Source organism: Biomphalaria glabrata, chromosome 13 (assembly GCF_947242115.1).
Source record: "Biomphalaria glabrata chromosome 13, xgBioGlab47.1, whole genome shotgun sequence".
Classification (NCBI taxonomy): Eukaryota; Metazoa; Mollusca; class Gastropoda; family Planorbidae; genus Biomphalaria; species Biomphalaria glabrata.
This window is the reverse complement of record NC_074723.1, coordinates 25,052,582-25,068,196: the sequence shown is the minus strand read 5'-3', so window position 1 is coordinate 25,068,196 and position 15,615 is coordinate 25,052,582. Positions and strand designations below refer to the sequence as shown.

Sequence of the window (15,615 nt, the reverse complement as noted above, 5' to 3'; positions counted from 1 at the left end):
ATCAATGCAAATTGATTTCAAGTGAGTTCTTCTGTACGCTAGGACCACGCGATGTCCACTGTTAACCTTTCTAACCAGGCCTGGCCTCACCGTGCATGTATCATTAATGTCACGGTATCAGCAGCTTTCCAATAAGTGTTACAGTCAAGATGTCAAACTGTTGATTCTTGTTACGTAATGAGCCTGTCAGTTGAGACTATAAGGCAGTTTTTCTTTCGCTTGTCACTCTAAACACTAACAACTTTAACGTAGGCCTATTGTATAGGCAAGTGCTTAGCATATCTGCAAAGTAATTTTTTTAGAATGAAAAGATTTCCTGTGACTCAAACTTTTGAAAAGTGATTTCTTTTATCTGTGCACAAATAATGTTGAATTTGATATTTTTAAATTCAATAAATTGATAGTTATTAAAAATTTTTTTTAGAAAAAGACAAAATAGGTTTGATGGTAGAGACAGAGCAAGCGAGTAGACGTGAAATACATGTTCCTTCTAAAAAATGCAACGCGCCCTTGTCTCAAAGTTGAAGAAGGATTTGAACTTATGGTCGTTGTGTTTAGAGAGTTCAACGCTTACCACTATATAGGTGACAGGTGTGCAACTTGAAAACTAGTTTGTTTCGACATTGCGTGGTGACTTCTCAAAGAGATTTCAAACCTACTGTGGTTTTTGTTTCCATCTTCAACTTTGGATCTGAATTAGAGAGTAGCAAGTAAAAGTAAAATAGAACAAATCCATTTTTAAACAGCAAAGCTTATCTAAGGGAATGAGCTCTGCACTTACAACTGTATCTCTTAATTTTGTAAAAGTTATTTCCCTTTGCAATATCAAACAAAATAATTAATTACCAACGATTAATTGACTAATTGGTTACTTTTTAAATTGGTACATGTTTTATTAGGTACAAAGTGTTCTCATCTAAGGGGACGAAACCTTACATATTTAGCCGAATCTGTGAATACTGAAGGATAAATTTTGCTTGTTGGTATCAAACAAAATAATGAATTTTCAGTAAAAAATCGACTATTTATTTGTTTGTTTTTTTGGTTTATTGATTTATATGTTTCTACGCCAATAACTAATTGTGCAAAACTCCAACTTGATTCGAGAATGGGGGAGAAATAACGTGAACAAACAGAGGGAGTTGATATATGCCCTGTAGTGAAAATGAGACTCTGTTCCAACACATTGACATCACAATGAAAACTTGTCAGCTAAAAGCATTCCAAGTAACAGAAACGACCAATCAAATTGTTTTGGAAAGATCCACAAAACTTAAATCTAATGAAAGTGGTTAGGGTTAGGTGGAGGACGATCCGTAAACATCTTAGCCTTCCCTTTCATTTTATTGAAAATGTGAGGAGAAAGAAAAGTTAAAAGAAAAAGAATGATTCCTTTAACAGTTACAATCATTGTCATGTCTCTTAGTATTGTCTCCTTCCTGTCCAAAACAGCAAGAGATGTCCCTGACATAGGCTGCAACGCTTCAAGTCAAGTTTCATCATTGTTCATTCGTCTTAACCGACAATTTTTTTCTAGAGAAAATTTGTAGCAGTTTGTGTTTCTTTTCCTGTAATTGGCAAAAAAAACTTGCCTTTTAATTTCATTGAATAAAAAACTACAACGAGGTCATTTATAGAATACTTTTGTTTATTATAAGGCGAGTAGAACCACGACTTTCGAGCATCTGAATGTATTTATTTGTAGACTAAAGATGAAACTAATCTGCATACAGGGAAACTTTCTAGTGGGACTTCAGCAAGAAATAATGTTCATTTGTACTCTTTCAACAAACTAAAATAATGTCGAGACTGAGCCCCTAGAACGACTTTATATTGGTGGCCAAGTCAAAGGTAAGCCCCTAGAACTACTTTGTATTGCTGACCAGTCCAATGTGAGCCTCTGGAACTACTTTGTATTGATGACCAGTCCCATGTCCTATGATCTACAATTTTCACTTCACTGACCCGTTGACCCTTTGTATTGCAAAGAGATCAGACAAGATAGTTTTGAATAAGTTGCTGCCCTTGTCTATCTCGGTTCCATTAACTCCCCTTTAGCTGGGAAGACACTTGTTTAAATGGGATCATCATAAGATACACAGCACAGTAAATGATGACGCCAATTTCAAAAGGACAAATGATAAAGTTGTAAGACATTAAATCTTAGTTGTGTATCCAAATCAAACTTCTATTTTAAATAGCAGTGCAATGTAAACATGTCATTGTGAATGTTGCTCTAACTAAAGTCTCCACTGTTGTACACACTCACACCCAAATGTGATTTAACTAGAAATTTACGCTAATAGATTCTCTCACTTTTGTTAGGGTACATTTTGATTATGCAAAAGTTAATGCTGAAAGTTAATTAAAAATCCATTTGTTTTTGAAACAATGTCCTTCTTTGTCATACTATTACATTGTTATGATTGGATATCACGTGTTCATATATATTTCGTATAGGAAAAGTTACACAATTAAATATATAAAATATTTACAATAGGTTTCAATTAAATATATCGAGATATTGTTGCAATGACAAATGGGATCTATAATATAACCATGAATAATTCAGTCTCTCTGTCAGATAAAATATGCATTGATTCTTATCTTAAACAAATATGTGATTGGGTATTTCAATAGATAAAAAAAGGGCTGACTGATCGTGTGCTCTACGGGTTGTCCTCACGATAGCTTGAGCTGGCTGCCTGGCCATCCAGCAGCAGGAGGAGGGCTGGACCAGGATGTACATTTCAGATCGGAACTTTGGAAACGGAACAAAACGGAACGAAATATTGACAACTTTTTCCTTCTTACTTTTGTATAGCATTCAATCCAAATGGCTTTAACTTGTAGGTTGGCCAGAACTTTTAAAACAAATATTCTACATAAAGTATACCTACTGTTATAGCATAATCATTAATGTTTGTTAATTTGAAAAGCTTGAACAGAAAGTGTTGGATGTGGATATGTACACATGGACGGATCTATATATATACACACACACACACACATTAAATCATTCAACCATAAACAATAGATAAAGAACTTGTATTGCAGTCTGAGCTCATAAATGCAATCTCCTGATATAGATAGATATCATAGATATTAAAATGGACATGTCCAATACTTGAAAGTATTTACTGGTCTATAGCCTAGCTGTTTTTCTCTCGGGTTTCTGAGTCTCGAGAGAGAAACATATAACTTAGAGCCTCCAGGGCAACGTTGGTTGACACCAAGCAGTTATAACAAGAAGTTGTTGACCAATCTAAAAATGTGTTTCTTTCAGTATCTCAGAGCGTGACATTAGAAGACCCCCCCCCCTGGGACTTATTCAAATCTGTATTCATGGATTAGGTTCATCGCATTCATGTCTGCTTCTACAGTTCCTTGATTAATTTTCTGGTTTGGTTACACAAGTGTCATGGCTTCCTGGCTTCATGATACGGAAAGGGGGAGGGGGCATTACATCTTCACCTGAACACAACCATCATGGCCGCCTGTTTGGTTCACTGATAGAACTCAAAGAGAAAGTTTCAGTTTGAGATTCCTAGAGCGAGATAGAGAGAGAAAGCACATGTAAGAAAATAAATTCTTGTGACTTGATCTTGTGACTTGATCTTGTGGCTTGATCTTGTGTCTTGATCTTGTGGGTTGATATTGCGGCTTAATCTTATGAATCCTGTGTACATTAATGATTGCCAATAGATTCTACACGTTTTAAAAACTTTAAATACATAGAAAGAAAATTCGATGGACATTTGTGTGTAATTCTATCCAAAAAAGATGAACATAATCCGTGAATAAAGATGAAGATAACGCTAACTTCTTTAAGGTTTACAATTTGCCATCATAATACAAACATGACACATAGTGAGGGGTCAGTACATACATGATACATAATGAGGGGTCAGTACATACATGATACATAGTGAGGGGTCAGTACATACATGATACATAGTGAGGGGTCAGTAGATACATGATACATAGTGAGGGGTCAGTACATACATGATACATAGTGAGGGGTCAGTAGATACATGATACATAGTGAGGGGTCAGTACATACATGATACATAGTGAGGGGTCAGTACATACATGATACATAGTGAGGGGTCAGTAGATACATGATACATAGTGAGGGGTCAGTACATACATGATACATAGTGAGGGGTCAGTAGATACATGATACATAGTGAGGGGTCAGTACATACATGATACATAGTGAGGGGTCAGTACATACATGATACATAGTGAGGGGTCAGTACATACATGATACATAGTGAGGGGTCAGTACATACATGATACATAGTGAGGGGTCAGTAGATACATGATACATAGTGAGGGGTCAGTACATACATGATACATAGTGAGGGGTCAGTAGATACGTTTTAAAAACTTTAAATACATAGAAAGAAAATTCGATGGACATTTGTGTGTAATTCTATCCAAAAAAGATGAACATAATCCGTGAATAAAGATGAAGATAACGCTAACTTCTTTAAGGTTTACAATTTGCCATCATAATACAAACATGACACATAGTGAGGGGTCAGTACATACATGATACATAATGAGGGGTCAGTACATACATGATACATAGTGAGGGGTCAGTACATACATGATACATAGTGAGGGGTCAGTACATACATGATACATAGTGAGGGGTCAGTACATACATGATACATAGTGAGGGGTCAGTATATACATGATACATAGTGAGGGGTCAGTATATACATGATACATAGTGAGGGGTCAGTACATACATGATACATAGTGAGGGGTCAGTACATACATGATACATAGTGAGGGGTCAGTACATACATGATACATAGTGAGGGGTCAGTACATACATGATACATAGTGAGGGGTCAGTAGATACATGATACATAGTGAGGGGTCAGTACATACATGATACATAGTGAGGGGTCAGTACATACATGATACATAGTGAGGGGTCAGTACATACATGATACATAGTGAGGGGTCAGTACATACATGATACATAGTGAGGGGTCAGTACATACATGATACATAGTGAGGGGTCAGTACATACATGATACATAGTGAGGGGTCAGTAGATACATGATACATAGTGAGGGGGCAGTACATACATGATACATAGTGAGGGGTCAGTATAACACTTTAAAGCCAACATTTTATTAGATAGTTTGTAACAACATTGTTATTCCCCCCCCCCAGTAAACAAAGATATTGCTTCATTTAAACCAAGTAAAAAAAGTGATATGGTTACAACGGAAAATGGTATCCAAAAACTATTTACAAACATAAAATTAAATAAATCCTCTAGACCTGGCGGTATTCTGGCTAGATGACTCAAAGAACTAAGACACGAGATAACATCCGTGTTCAAAATACTCTTTTATGCCTCACGCAAAGGTAGAATTCCCAATTGAAAAAAGGAGATAATTCTGATACAGAAAACTATAGACCAGCTTCAGTCACCAGCTTCACATGTAAAAACTAGAGCACATAATATGTCGCAATACTATAAACCACTTCGATACAAATAATGTCATTGTTCCATACCATTATGGTTTTTAGGAATTTAGATCATATCAAACTCAGCTATTAGGTCTAGCTGATTACTTTTTATAACGCTAAGAGAATAATTAGCCAAAAGGATGCCATTTTAATAGATTTCTTTTGAAAAAGTTCATCATCATAGCTTCCTACAAAATATGTGGGCATTACTGGCCCATTACAACAATGGATCCAAGATTTCCTGACAGGGAGAGAACAAAATAACACTAATAACAGTAAATTCAGGTCTACAATAAGTCAGCAGTTTGATATCATTTCATTTCTCATTTATAAGTAAACCAGGTACACAGCTCCAATACACAAAGTAACTAAATTTATTATAAATGAAAAATTACACTCGAGATCACATACAGACACAATTATTAAAAATAAAATGAAGCATGAGGGTTAATTAAAATAATTTTTACAAGTCAAATAAGAAAAATGAACTAAAATTTAATTTAACTTTAGTTAAACCAATCTTAGAATATGCATCCTTTTTTTATAACCCCCAATTTTATGAAAACATATAGAAAATAAAGATACACAAAATAGAGAAGACTATCTAATATTGAAATATGCATTTTTCTTTTTTTGGAAACTCTCAACTTATGAAAACACAATAAAAGTAACAAGGTTACAAGGACAGTTTGTGTAGAGACACACATTCAAATCGGCGCCAGAAGTGGTCCACCCAGGCAGGAAAAAAAGGCAGGTTTCAATATTTTCAGACGAATATCTTAATGAAATTCAAATGACAGAGAAGAAAGGAGAAAGAAGGTTGACAGATCCTGTGTGGTGCCCCAAAGGTCCAGCAGACCAAGGGATAATTGAAAGTGAATTGAGGTTAGATGTGAACCTGGCCTAACTGATGTCTTATAATAAATCTAATTGATCTAATTGTTTTCTAAAGGGTCAATCTCTTATTCAAAGCCTCAAGAAAAGAACATTTTCGTGGTATGATGTAAAGTAAGTTCGTCTAACGACAAGTGTTTATTACTATTAATAGTGAATAGTTGTAAAAATGGTTTATTTTTATGAAACAACTGCTTGCATAATTGATTTAAAAAATTAGATTTTTCGCTTTCAGAAAAGAAAAAAAAAGTAGCCGTTGCATCAGAACTTTGAATGATCTAAAATATCATGATGACCGATTTTCATTTTCTCTTCTAGTTTCTAAACGGGACGGACTGAATTACGGACAGACAGCCCACACAAAACTAATAGCGTTTGTTCCCCTTCCGGGAGCCGCTAAAAAAAGAGAAGTGAGTTTTTCAACAAACGAATATCTTAATCTTAATCTTATATAATACAGACGTTACTTCAAAAAAGAAGATGATTACGTCCTACGCGTCATGCATTTAGTCATGCATATTAACCAATGACTTAAATTCTGCCAAGTCACTGGTTTTCCTGGCTAGCTCAGGCAACCCATTCCATGCTCTAATAGCACTAGGGAAGAAGGAGTATTTGTACAAATTTGTCCTAGCATATGGGACGAGGAATGTGCCTTTATCTTTGTGTCTTTCAGAGTATTTTATTAAATTTTGTTTTTGTATTTGAAGATTATGGTTCAGTGTTTTATGTATGATTGCTACTTTACTTTTGAGCCTTCTGTCCTGAAGGCTTTCTAAATTTAGTGATTTTACTAAAGGTGTTACTCTAGTCAAATGCGAATATTCGTTTGTTATGAATCGCACTGCTCTATTTTGTGTCTGTTCTAGTTTCTTAATGTTTTCTTGAGTTGAGGGGTCCCAAACAGAGGATGCATATTCTATTATTGGCCTAACCAAGGTTAAATAACATTTTAGTTTTATGTTCTTATTTGATTTATAGAAATTTCTTTTAATAAATCCTAATGCTTTGTTTGATTTTTTTGTAGTTTCATCAATATGTGGATTCCATGACAGTTTTTCATTTATTATAACACCTAGGTATTTTGCGTTTTTAGTCTGTGTTACTGGTTTGCCATGAATAAGATAAGTGGAATTAATTTGTTTTAGTTTTTTTGTTACTCTTAACAACTGACATTTTTCTGGGTGGAAAGACATGCTCCAATTTGATTCCCATTTCTGTAATTCATCTAATTCTCTTTGTAAAATATCTGTGTCTTGTGTTGTTTTTATTGTTCTATATATTATGCAATCGTCTGCAAATAATCTGACTTTTGTTCCTGAAGTAATGCAATTTGGTAAATCATTTATGTAAATTAAAAATAGTAGTGGACCCAAGACTGTTCCTTGAGGTACACCTGAGTTTACTGTTATCGGTGTTGATTTAGAGCCATTTATTATTACAGTTTGTTCTCTCCCTATCAGAAAGTCCTTAATCCACTGATGCAGTGGACCATTAATGCCGAAATATTTTAATTTTTTAAGCAAACTATGGTGGTGAACTTTGTCAAAAGCCTTAGAAAAATCTAGTAAGATAGCATCTATTTGTTCACTATTATCTAAACCTTTTGAAAAATCATCAATTATCCTATTAGTTGTGTTTCACATGATCTATATTTCCTAAAGCCATGTTGGTATGGTGTGAGGACATTATGTTTGTCTAAGTGGTTTATGATGTTGCTACATATTATGTGTTCTAGGATTTTACATGTGATGCTGGTAAGTGATACTGGTCTGTAGTTTCCTGGGTCAGATTTTTCTCCTTTTTTAAATAGGGGGGTGACATTAGCTTCTTTCCAGTCCTTTGGTACTCTGCCCTGGTTAAGTGAAGCCTGAAAGAGTATTTTGAACACTGGGGCTAGCTCATTACTTAGTTCTTTGAGTAATCTAGCTGGAATACCATCAGGTCCAGAAGCTTTATTTGGTTTGGTGTTGGCTAATAGTTTTTGAATTCCATTTTCTTGTACTACTATATCTTCTATGTTGTCTACTTGGTTCAAATTCAGTAATATGTCTTTGTCTCCTGGGGCTGAGAATGCTGATGCAAAGTATTTGTTTAGGATGTTTGCTTTAGTTTCATTATCATTATGTATTATGTTATGTTCATCTTTTAATGGCGCTACGCCTGTTGTTTCCATTTTCTTAGACTTAATGTATGACTATAGGTTTTTGTTGTTATCTTTAGATATTACATTGTTTATGTATTCACTCTGCAGCTGTCTGCTTACTTTTTGGGTTAAGTGTTTAATTTTTATATACTTTTTGTAAACTCTTTCTGCATTAGTTTCTTTAAATTTTCTATATAGGTTTTCTTTCTGTTTACAAAGCTTCTTTAGTTTATTATTTAACCAGCATTTATTTATTTTGTTTGATGTGTATTTAGTTGGTATATGATTTTCTATAATGCTTTTAAGATGGTTTTTAATGAAATTCCAGAGGTCATCGACTGGTTGGTTAATGTCTTTTTCTAATAAGAATGTTTGTTGAAAGTTTAATGCAGCTTGGTGTAGTTGTGTTAGGTTACATTTATTCCAGAGTAAGATTTTTCTTTTGGGTTTTGTATTGGCTACTGCTTTTATCTGACTGTGTATTTTTATGATCTCATGGTCTGATAGACCAGGGATAATATCATAATCAACTACTAATCCAGGTCTGTTGTTTAAGAAGAGATCTAATGTGTTGTTTAATCTAGTTGGCTTTTTAATGATTTGATCTAAACTTAGGTTGTGTAAAGTTTCTATGAAAAGCTCATTTATGTCCTTAAGGTTTTGGTGTTTATCTATGGTTAGTGTTTTCCAATTTATATCAGGTAGGTTGAAATCACCCATAATCCAAAAAACTGCATTTTTATTTGTCTCTTTAAGTGTAGTGATCTGATTTCACTTAATCACAATATCACTTAAATGTGTGTAGATTACTGTAGATAAATAAATTACATTTAGTTTTACATGCGTCAAATCATTCAATTTATAAACACTTTAAAAAAGAAGACTAAAAAATAAAGCAGCAATAATACATAAAACACCGTAACTTACAAATACAAAGATAACAACTCAAACACACAGATACAGCTCTTATTTCATATGCTAGTGCTTATTGTTTACAGGCACCATTAGAGCATGGGACAGTTAGCCCGAAGTATCTAGGTAAACCAATGAAGTAGTAGTAGTAGTGTTTGAGTCTCTAATTAACACACATGACTACATTAACAAATCACCTAGAGACATAGATCCATTTAGGACGTAATTATAATCATTACATCTATCTATCTATCTATTTATCTATCTATCTATCTATCTATCTATCTATCTATCTATCTATCTATCTATCTATCTATCTATCTATCTATCTATCTATCTATCTATCTAAATGAACGAACTAAATATCTATCTAGCTGTCTGTCTCTCTCCGTGTGAAGGTGACTTTGTGCGTGTGTGTCTAAACATTTATCTAGAAATGTGGTCAACCTGAACTCCAGCCAATTAATGTCACTGCTCGGATCCATCATTCATACATCGCGCTGCTCACCCGTGCCCTAAAACGTCTACAACTTCTCAGCCCCTCTAAGCACTGCTTCATGTGTCCTGGCACTCCCCATTTACCAGACTCCATGGCTCTGTGCAGATCAGAATCTTAAAAAAAAAGAATAAAATTGTGTATGTGTGCATTTGGTCTTAAGTCTAAATTAATAATAGATTGCAATTGTGCTTCAGTGCACAGTGAGGCTACATTAAAATAGGAAATAATAATAATAATAATAATAATAATAATTTTATTTATAAAGTGCTGTTAACAAACAAAATATAGGCTCAAGGCGCTGTAATAACATTACAAACAAAAACACGAGAACTAAGACGACAGTTAATCTAAAAAAGTTTTAAACAGATAGGTCTTAATGTTCTTCTTAAAAGTGGTGTAGCCTGTTGTCTGTCTGAGATCAATGGGGAGTGAGTTCCAAACCTTTGGTCCGTGAACTGAAAAAGCACGCAGAATACTTATCAATCTCTCAGTGTTCAGTGACTTATCAATCTCTCAGTGTTCAGTGACTTATCAATCTCTCAGTGTTCAGTGACTTATCAATCTCTCAGTGTTCAGTGACTTATCAATCTCTCAGTGTTCAACCTCTCAGTGTTCAGTGACTTATCAATCTCTCAGTGTTCAGTGACTTATCAATCTCTCAGTGTTCAGTGACTTATCAATCTCTCAGTGTTCAGTGACTTATCAATCTCTCAGTGTTCAGTGACTTATCAATCTCTCAGTGTTCAGTGACTTATCAATCTCTCAGTGTTCAGTGACTTATCAATCTCTCAGTGTTCAGTGACTTATCAATCTCTCAGTGTTCAGTGACTTATCAATCTCTCAGTGTTCAGTGACTTATCAATCTCTCAGTGTTCAGTGACTTATCAATCTCTCAGTGTTCAGTGACTTATCAATCTCTCAGTGTTCAGTGACTTATCAATCTCTCAGTGTTCAGTGACTTATCAATCTCTCAGTGTTCAACCTCTCAGTGTTCAGTAACTCGATCAGTACGTCTACGAACTCAAGAGTACAGAAACACGCAACCAATCTTCTGACCAGTACACATTCTACAGACACAGGTTAAACACCTTTACCTACGTGAAATACTGCACTCTTCCTGAATTGTTGTCAATACTTTGGCTTATTAATTGTATGTCATGTAGATATTATACGAATTCCAACCAGATCCAGACAATGTTTGTGACATCCTACCATTCAAGTCTGATTTGTTATATCTGGTTTATTATTTCACAACATGAAGTTCAAGAATTGAAAATCAAACCTACTGCATGAATACAGGTGTCACTTTCTGTTCCTATTGTCCAGTTCTTACTTCTCATTTGGAGTGTTTTGCCATTAGGTCAAGCAATGTCCAGATTACCGCGTACCAAGCAATGTGACTTCCACTGAGGCAAGCCAGTGTATCGTGCCTGTAGACCATAAAGTCGCGCTGATGGACCCAGTGCTGATTTCTTCAGTGTTACCGATCTGCTGATAGAGTCCAAAATTATGGACATGGTCTTCGCAGCAACTAGAATTATAAATAGCGAGACACCTTTACTACCCAGGTGACCTAAATTCACTGCTCACACAATCACACTTGCCCCCACACACTACTCCTCACATCATTCTCACATTTCTCTTCACACTCTCACACACCTCCTCACAATTCTCATAACACTGGACTGTTCATAGTCCTCTTTACACTTCTCTTTATAGTCCTCTTTACACTTCATAGCCCTCTTTACACTTCTCTTCACAGTCTCTCTTTACACTTCTCTTCACAGTCCTCTTTACACTTCTCTTCATAGTCCTCTTTACACTTCTCTTCACAGTCCTCTTTACACTTCTCTTCATAGTCCTCTTTAGACTTCTCTTCACAGTCCTCTTTTCACTTCTCTTCATAGTCCTCTTTTCACTTCTCTTCATAGTCTTCTTTACACTTCTCTTCACAGTCCTCTTTACACTTCTCTTCATAGTCCTCTTTTCACTTCTCTTCATAGTCCTCTTTACACTTCTCTTTACAGTCTCTCTTTACACTTCTCTTCACAGTCCTCTTTACACTTCTCTTCACAGTCCTCTTTTCACTTCTCTTCATAGTCCTCTTTTCACTTCTCTTCATAGTCTTCTTTACACTTCTCTTCACAGTCCTCTTTACACTTCTCTTCATAGTCCTCTTTTCACTTCTCTTCATAGTCCTCTTTTCACTTCTCTTCATAGTCTTCTTTACACTTCATAGCCCTCTTTTCACTTCTCTTCACAGTCCTCTTTACACTTCTCTTTACAGTCCTCTTTACACTTCTCTTCATAGTCCTCTTTACACTTCTCTTCACAGTCCTCTTTACACTTCTCTTCATAGTCTTCTTTACACTTCATAGCCCTCTTTTCACTTCTCTTCACAGTCCTCTTTACACTTCTCTTTACAGTCCTCTTTACACTTCTCTTCATAGTCTTCTTTACACTTCTCTTCATAGTCTTCTTTACACTTCTCTTCACAGTCCTCTTTACACTTCTCTTCATAGTCTTCTTTACACTTCTCTTCACAGTCCTCTTTACATTTCTCTTTACAGTCCTCTTTACACTTCTCTTCACAGTCCTATTTACACTTCTCTTCACAGTCCTCTTTACACTTCTCTTCACAGTCCTCTTTACACTTCTCTTCACAGTCCTCTTTACACTTCTCTTTACAGTCCTCTTTACACTTCTCTTCATAGTCTTCTTTACACTTCTCTTCATAGTCTTCTTTACACTTCTCTTCACAGTCCTCTTTACACTTCTCTTCATAGTCTTCTTTACACTTCTCTTTGCAGTCCTCTTTAGACTTCTCTTTACAGTCCTCTTTACACTTCTCTTTACAGTCCTCTTTACACTTCTCTTCACAGTCCTCTTTACACTTCTCTTCACAGTCCTCTTTACACTTCTCTTCACAGTCTTCTTTACACTTCTCTTCACAGTCCTCTTTACACTTCTCTTTACAGTCCTCTTTACACTTCTCTCAACAGTCCTCTTTACACTTCTCTTCATAGTCCTCTTTACACTTCTCTTCACAGTCCTCTTTACACTTCTCTTCACAGTCCTCTTTACACTTCTCTTCACAGTCCTCTTTACACTTCTCTTCACAGTCCTCTTTACACTTCTCTTTACAGTCCTCTTTAGACTTCTCTTTACAGTCCTCTTTACACTTCTCTTCACAGTCCTCTTTTCACTTCTCTTTACAGTCCTCTTTACACTTCTCTTCACAGTCTTCTTTACACTTCTCTTCACAGTCCTCTTTACACTTCTCTTCACAGTCCTCTTTACACTTCTCTTTACATTCCTCTTTACACTTCTCTTTACAGTCCTCTTTACACTTCTCTTTACAGTCCTCTTTACACTTCTCTTTGCAGTCCTCTTTACACTTCTCTTTACAGTCCTCTTTACACTTCTCTTTACAGTCCTCTTTACACTTCTCTTCATAGTCCTCTTTTCACTCATCACAGTCTTCTTTATAGCCAAATAAACACAGGCAAAGGGCCAAGCAAGTAGTTAGACCACTGGTAGTCCAGTAGTACACTCAATATAGCCAAATAGACAACAGGCAAGGGGCCAAACAAGTAGTTAGACCACTGGTAGTCCAGTAGCATACTCACTATAGCCAAATAAACAAGGGGCCAAGCAAGTAGTCAGAGAAAAGTGGCGAAGTGCCAGAATGACGGCGTTGATCCTAACAGTAGAAACACTTGAATAAGTTGCTCTTCTTCCTGTGCTCCAAGTTGTCAGATAGTAGACTAGAGATACAGATATTGATCGCTAACAGAAAGACACAGCAGGGCGTATTTTTAGACTGCTCCGGTCGCCCTAGGCGCCTTACAGTTGACTTGTGCGAATGATATTTCAAAATGATTCTAATGCGTTGTTTGTATGATGTACAGAAAAGAAATCTGGCTAGTTGAACACGTGACTGGGTATGCAGGGTTTTTCTAATTGAATCATCTCCAATAATACAGTGTTGTTCTTTTTCCTGTATACGACGTATGGACGTAAAGTCTCGAAAGGGCACCAACGTTGATTCTTTCACTAAGCATGTGTCTCATATCATTGCGTTCTCAACTGGTCTATATAGTACAGAGCAGTCCAAGTCCTACTGTATCTTTCACATATAGGAAATTATTTCACAAAAATTAATCAAAATAAATAGTAGAATTACTTTGACTAGATCAGTAGAGTTACTAACTCCACAACACATGATTTAAATAACTTTGTGTGGATTATTACGTCAGTTTTTTGAAAGACGCAATGATCTCAATTTTATTAAAACCCAAAGAACATGAAATTGTCCATGATTCAATTCAAAAGAAGTATCCAACAAGTTTCACCTTGAATTAAATAATTAGGTCAAAACTCACTCACAGAAATTCACGTTCTTAATGGATGATGTACTTTATGGTGATGCCACAAAATAACGCAAAACAAATAATCGCGAAAAAATAGCGCCGACAAAAATATCGCGAACAAAAGGGCGCCGACAAAATAGCGCGAAGATAATGGCGCCGATAAGAATAGCGCGAAGAAAATAGCGCCGACAAAATAGCGCAAAATTTTCTCGACAAAATAGCAGAAGACAAAAGTACCGGATTTGAGTAAGTGAAGATCCTGGGAGCATTTTTGTTGAGGTCTCTCTCTTCTTCACTATGAATAGATCTAAAAGTAGGCCATATGTGCAGAGAACGAGAGTACTTTAAAATTAAATCTCATTCTCCTTTTTTCACCGATGTTTTAAAATGCATAGTTTGCTAAAATATGTTTTTGAAATGTGCTTCAGGGGCTAGTTATACGATAATGTGTGTGTTCCATGTTTGTCTTTTATAGTATGATCAGATTATCTGCGGCATCTCTCAAACCAGGGCGTCTCAACATTGGCAAACGTTTAGGTGTGTCAGGATTAGTTAAGCTGAGGATCTCTTTTCTTATCTTCGAAGAACTTAATGATGCTCGGCTAGATGTTGTAGGGAATTTGTATGACTATTGGGAGGACAACTATATTGGTCGCCAGAGACGAAACCGCAAAGTGACTCAAAGATTACCTATAGCATTATGGAATGTTTGAGATCGGACATAGGGCAATGTACCACGAACAATTCAGTGGAGGGATGGAACCATGAATTAATGTCTACAAGTTAATCTCTCACTTCCTCAGAGAACAGGAGAATACTGAGAACAAGATTCTGAGGTACAATGCTGGAGAACGAAGTAAAGCTGCAAGCAAGACAAAGTAACTCCAATTTAACAGACGACTTGCAGCTCTAGTGCCAATGTAGGAAACATGCCACTGATGGAGTTTCTACGTGACATTGCATACTATTTATATTTGTGAAAGTTTGTGTGTGCTCTTGTGTAAATCTGACTAGTACAGAAGTGTCTTTTTGAAGTGCACTTTTGGAATGTAAATAAATGGTATATTTTGAAATTTGTTATTGTAGCCTATAATTCTTGCACAATGTTTGCATATTTATATTTTAAGATATCTAAAGTGTTTCCAGCAAAATGACTGAAAAAATGATAAAATAAGACTAAAAAATTATTTACTTTATTCATATTTTAAGATATCTAAAGATATCTTATTTCTTGCAAAATTGCTAAGGAATATTTTTTTCCGCGGTATTTAGTCGGTGCTATTTTGTTCGCG

The 15,615-nt window shown here is 35.7% G+C and overlaps 1 protein-coding gene across 1 annotated transcript; it reads right to left on the bottom strand.

The window, feature by feature from the left end:
* Window positions 1–12,546: 12,546 nt before the first annotated feature.
* LOC129922551 (proline-rich protein 9-like) lies at window positions 12,547–14,175 on the bottom strand. The gene is made up of 2 exons (XM_056009188.1): window positions 14,137–14,175; window positions 12,547–12,939 (listed from the first exon to the last, which is right to left on the bottom strand). Exons 1-2 carry the CDS (start codon window positions 14,173–14,175, stop codon window positions 12,547–12,549), a joined length of 432 nt encoding a protein of 143 aa, XP_055865163.1.
* Between the last annotated feature and the right edge of the window lie 1,440 nt (window positions 14,176–15,615).

Coding starts and splice junctions, on each gene's coding strand:
- LOC129922551 (XM_056009188.1), bottom strand. CDS start 14,175: ATGTGTTGTGGAGTTAGTAACTCTACTGATCTAGTCAAA. Junction 12,940..14,136: donor ACTCTACTGATCTAGTCAAA/GTAATTCTACTA, acceptor TGTTGAGAGAAG/TGTAAAGAGGACTGTAAAGA.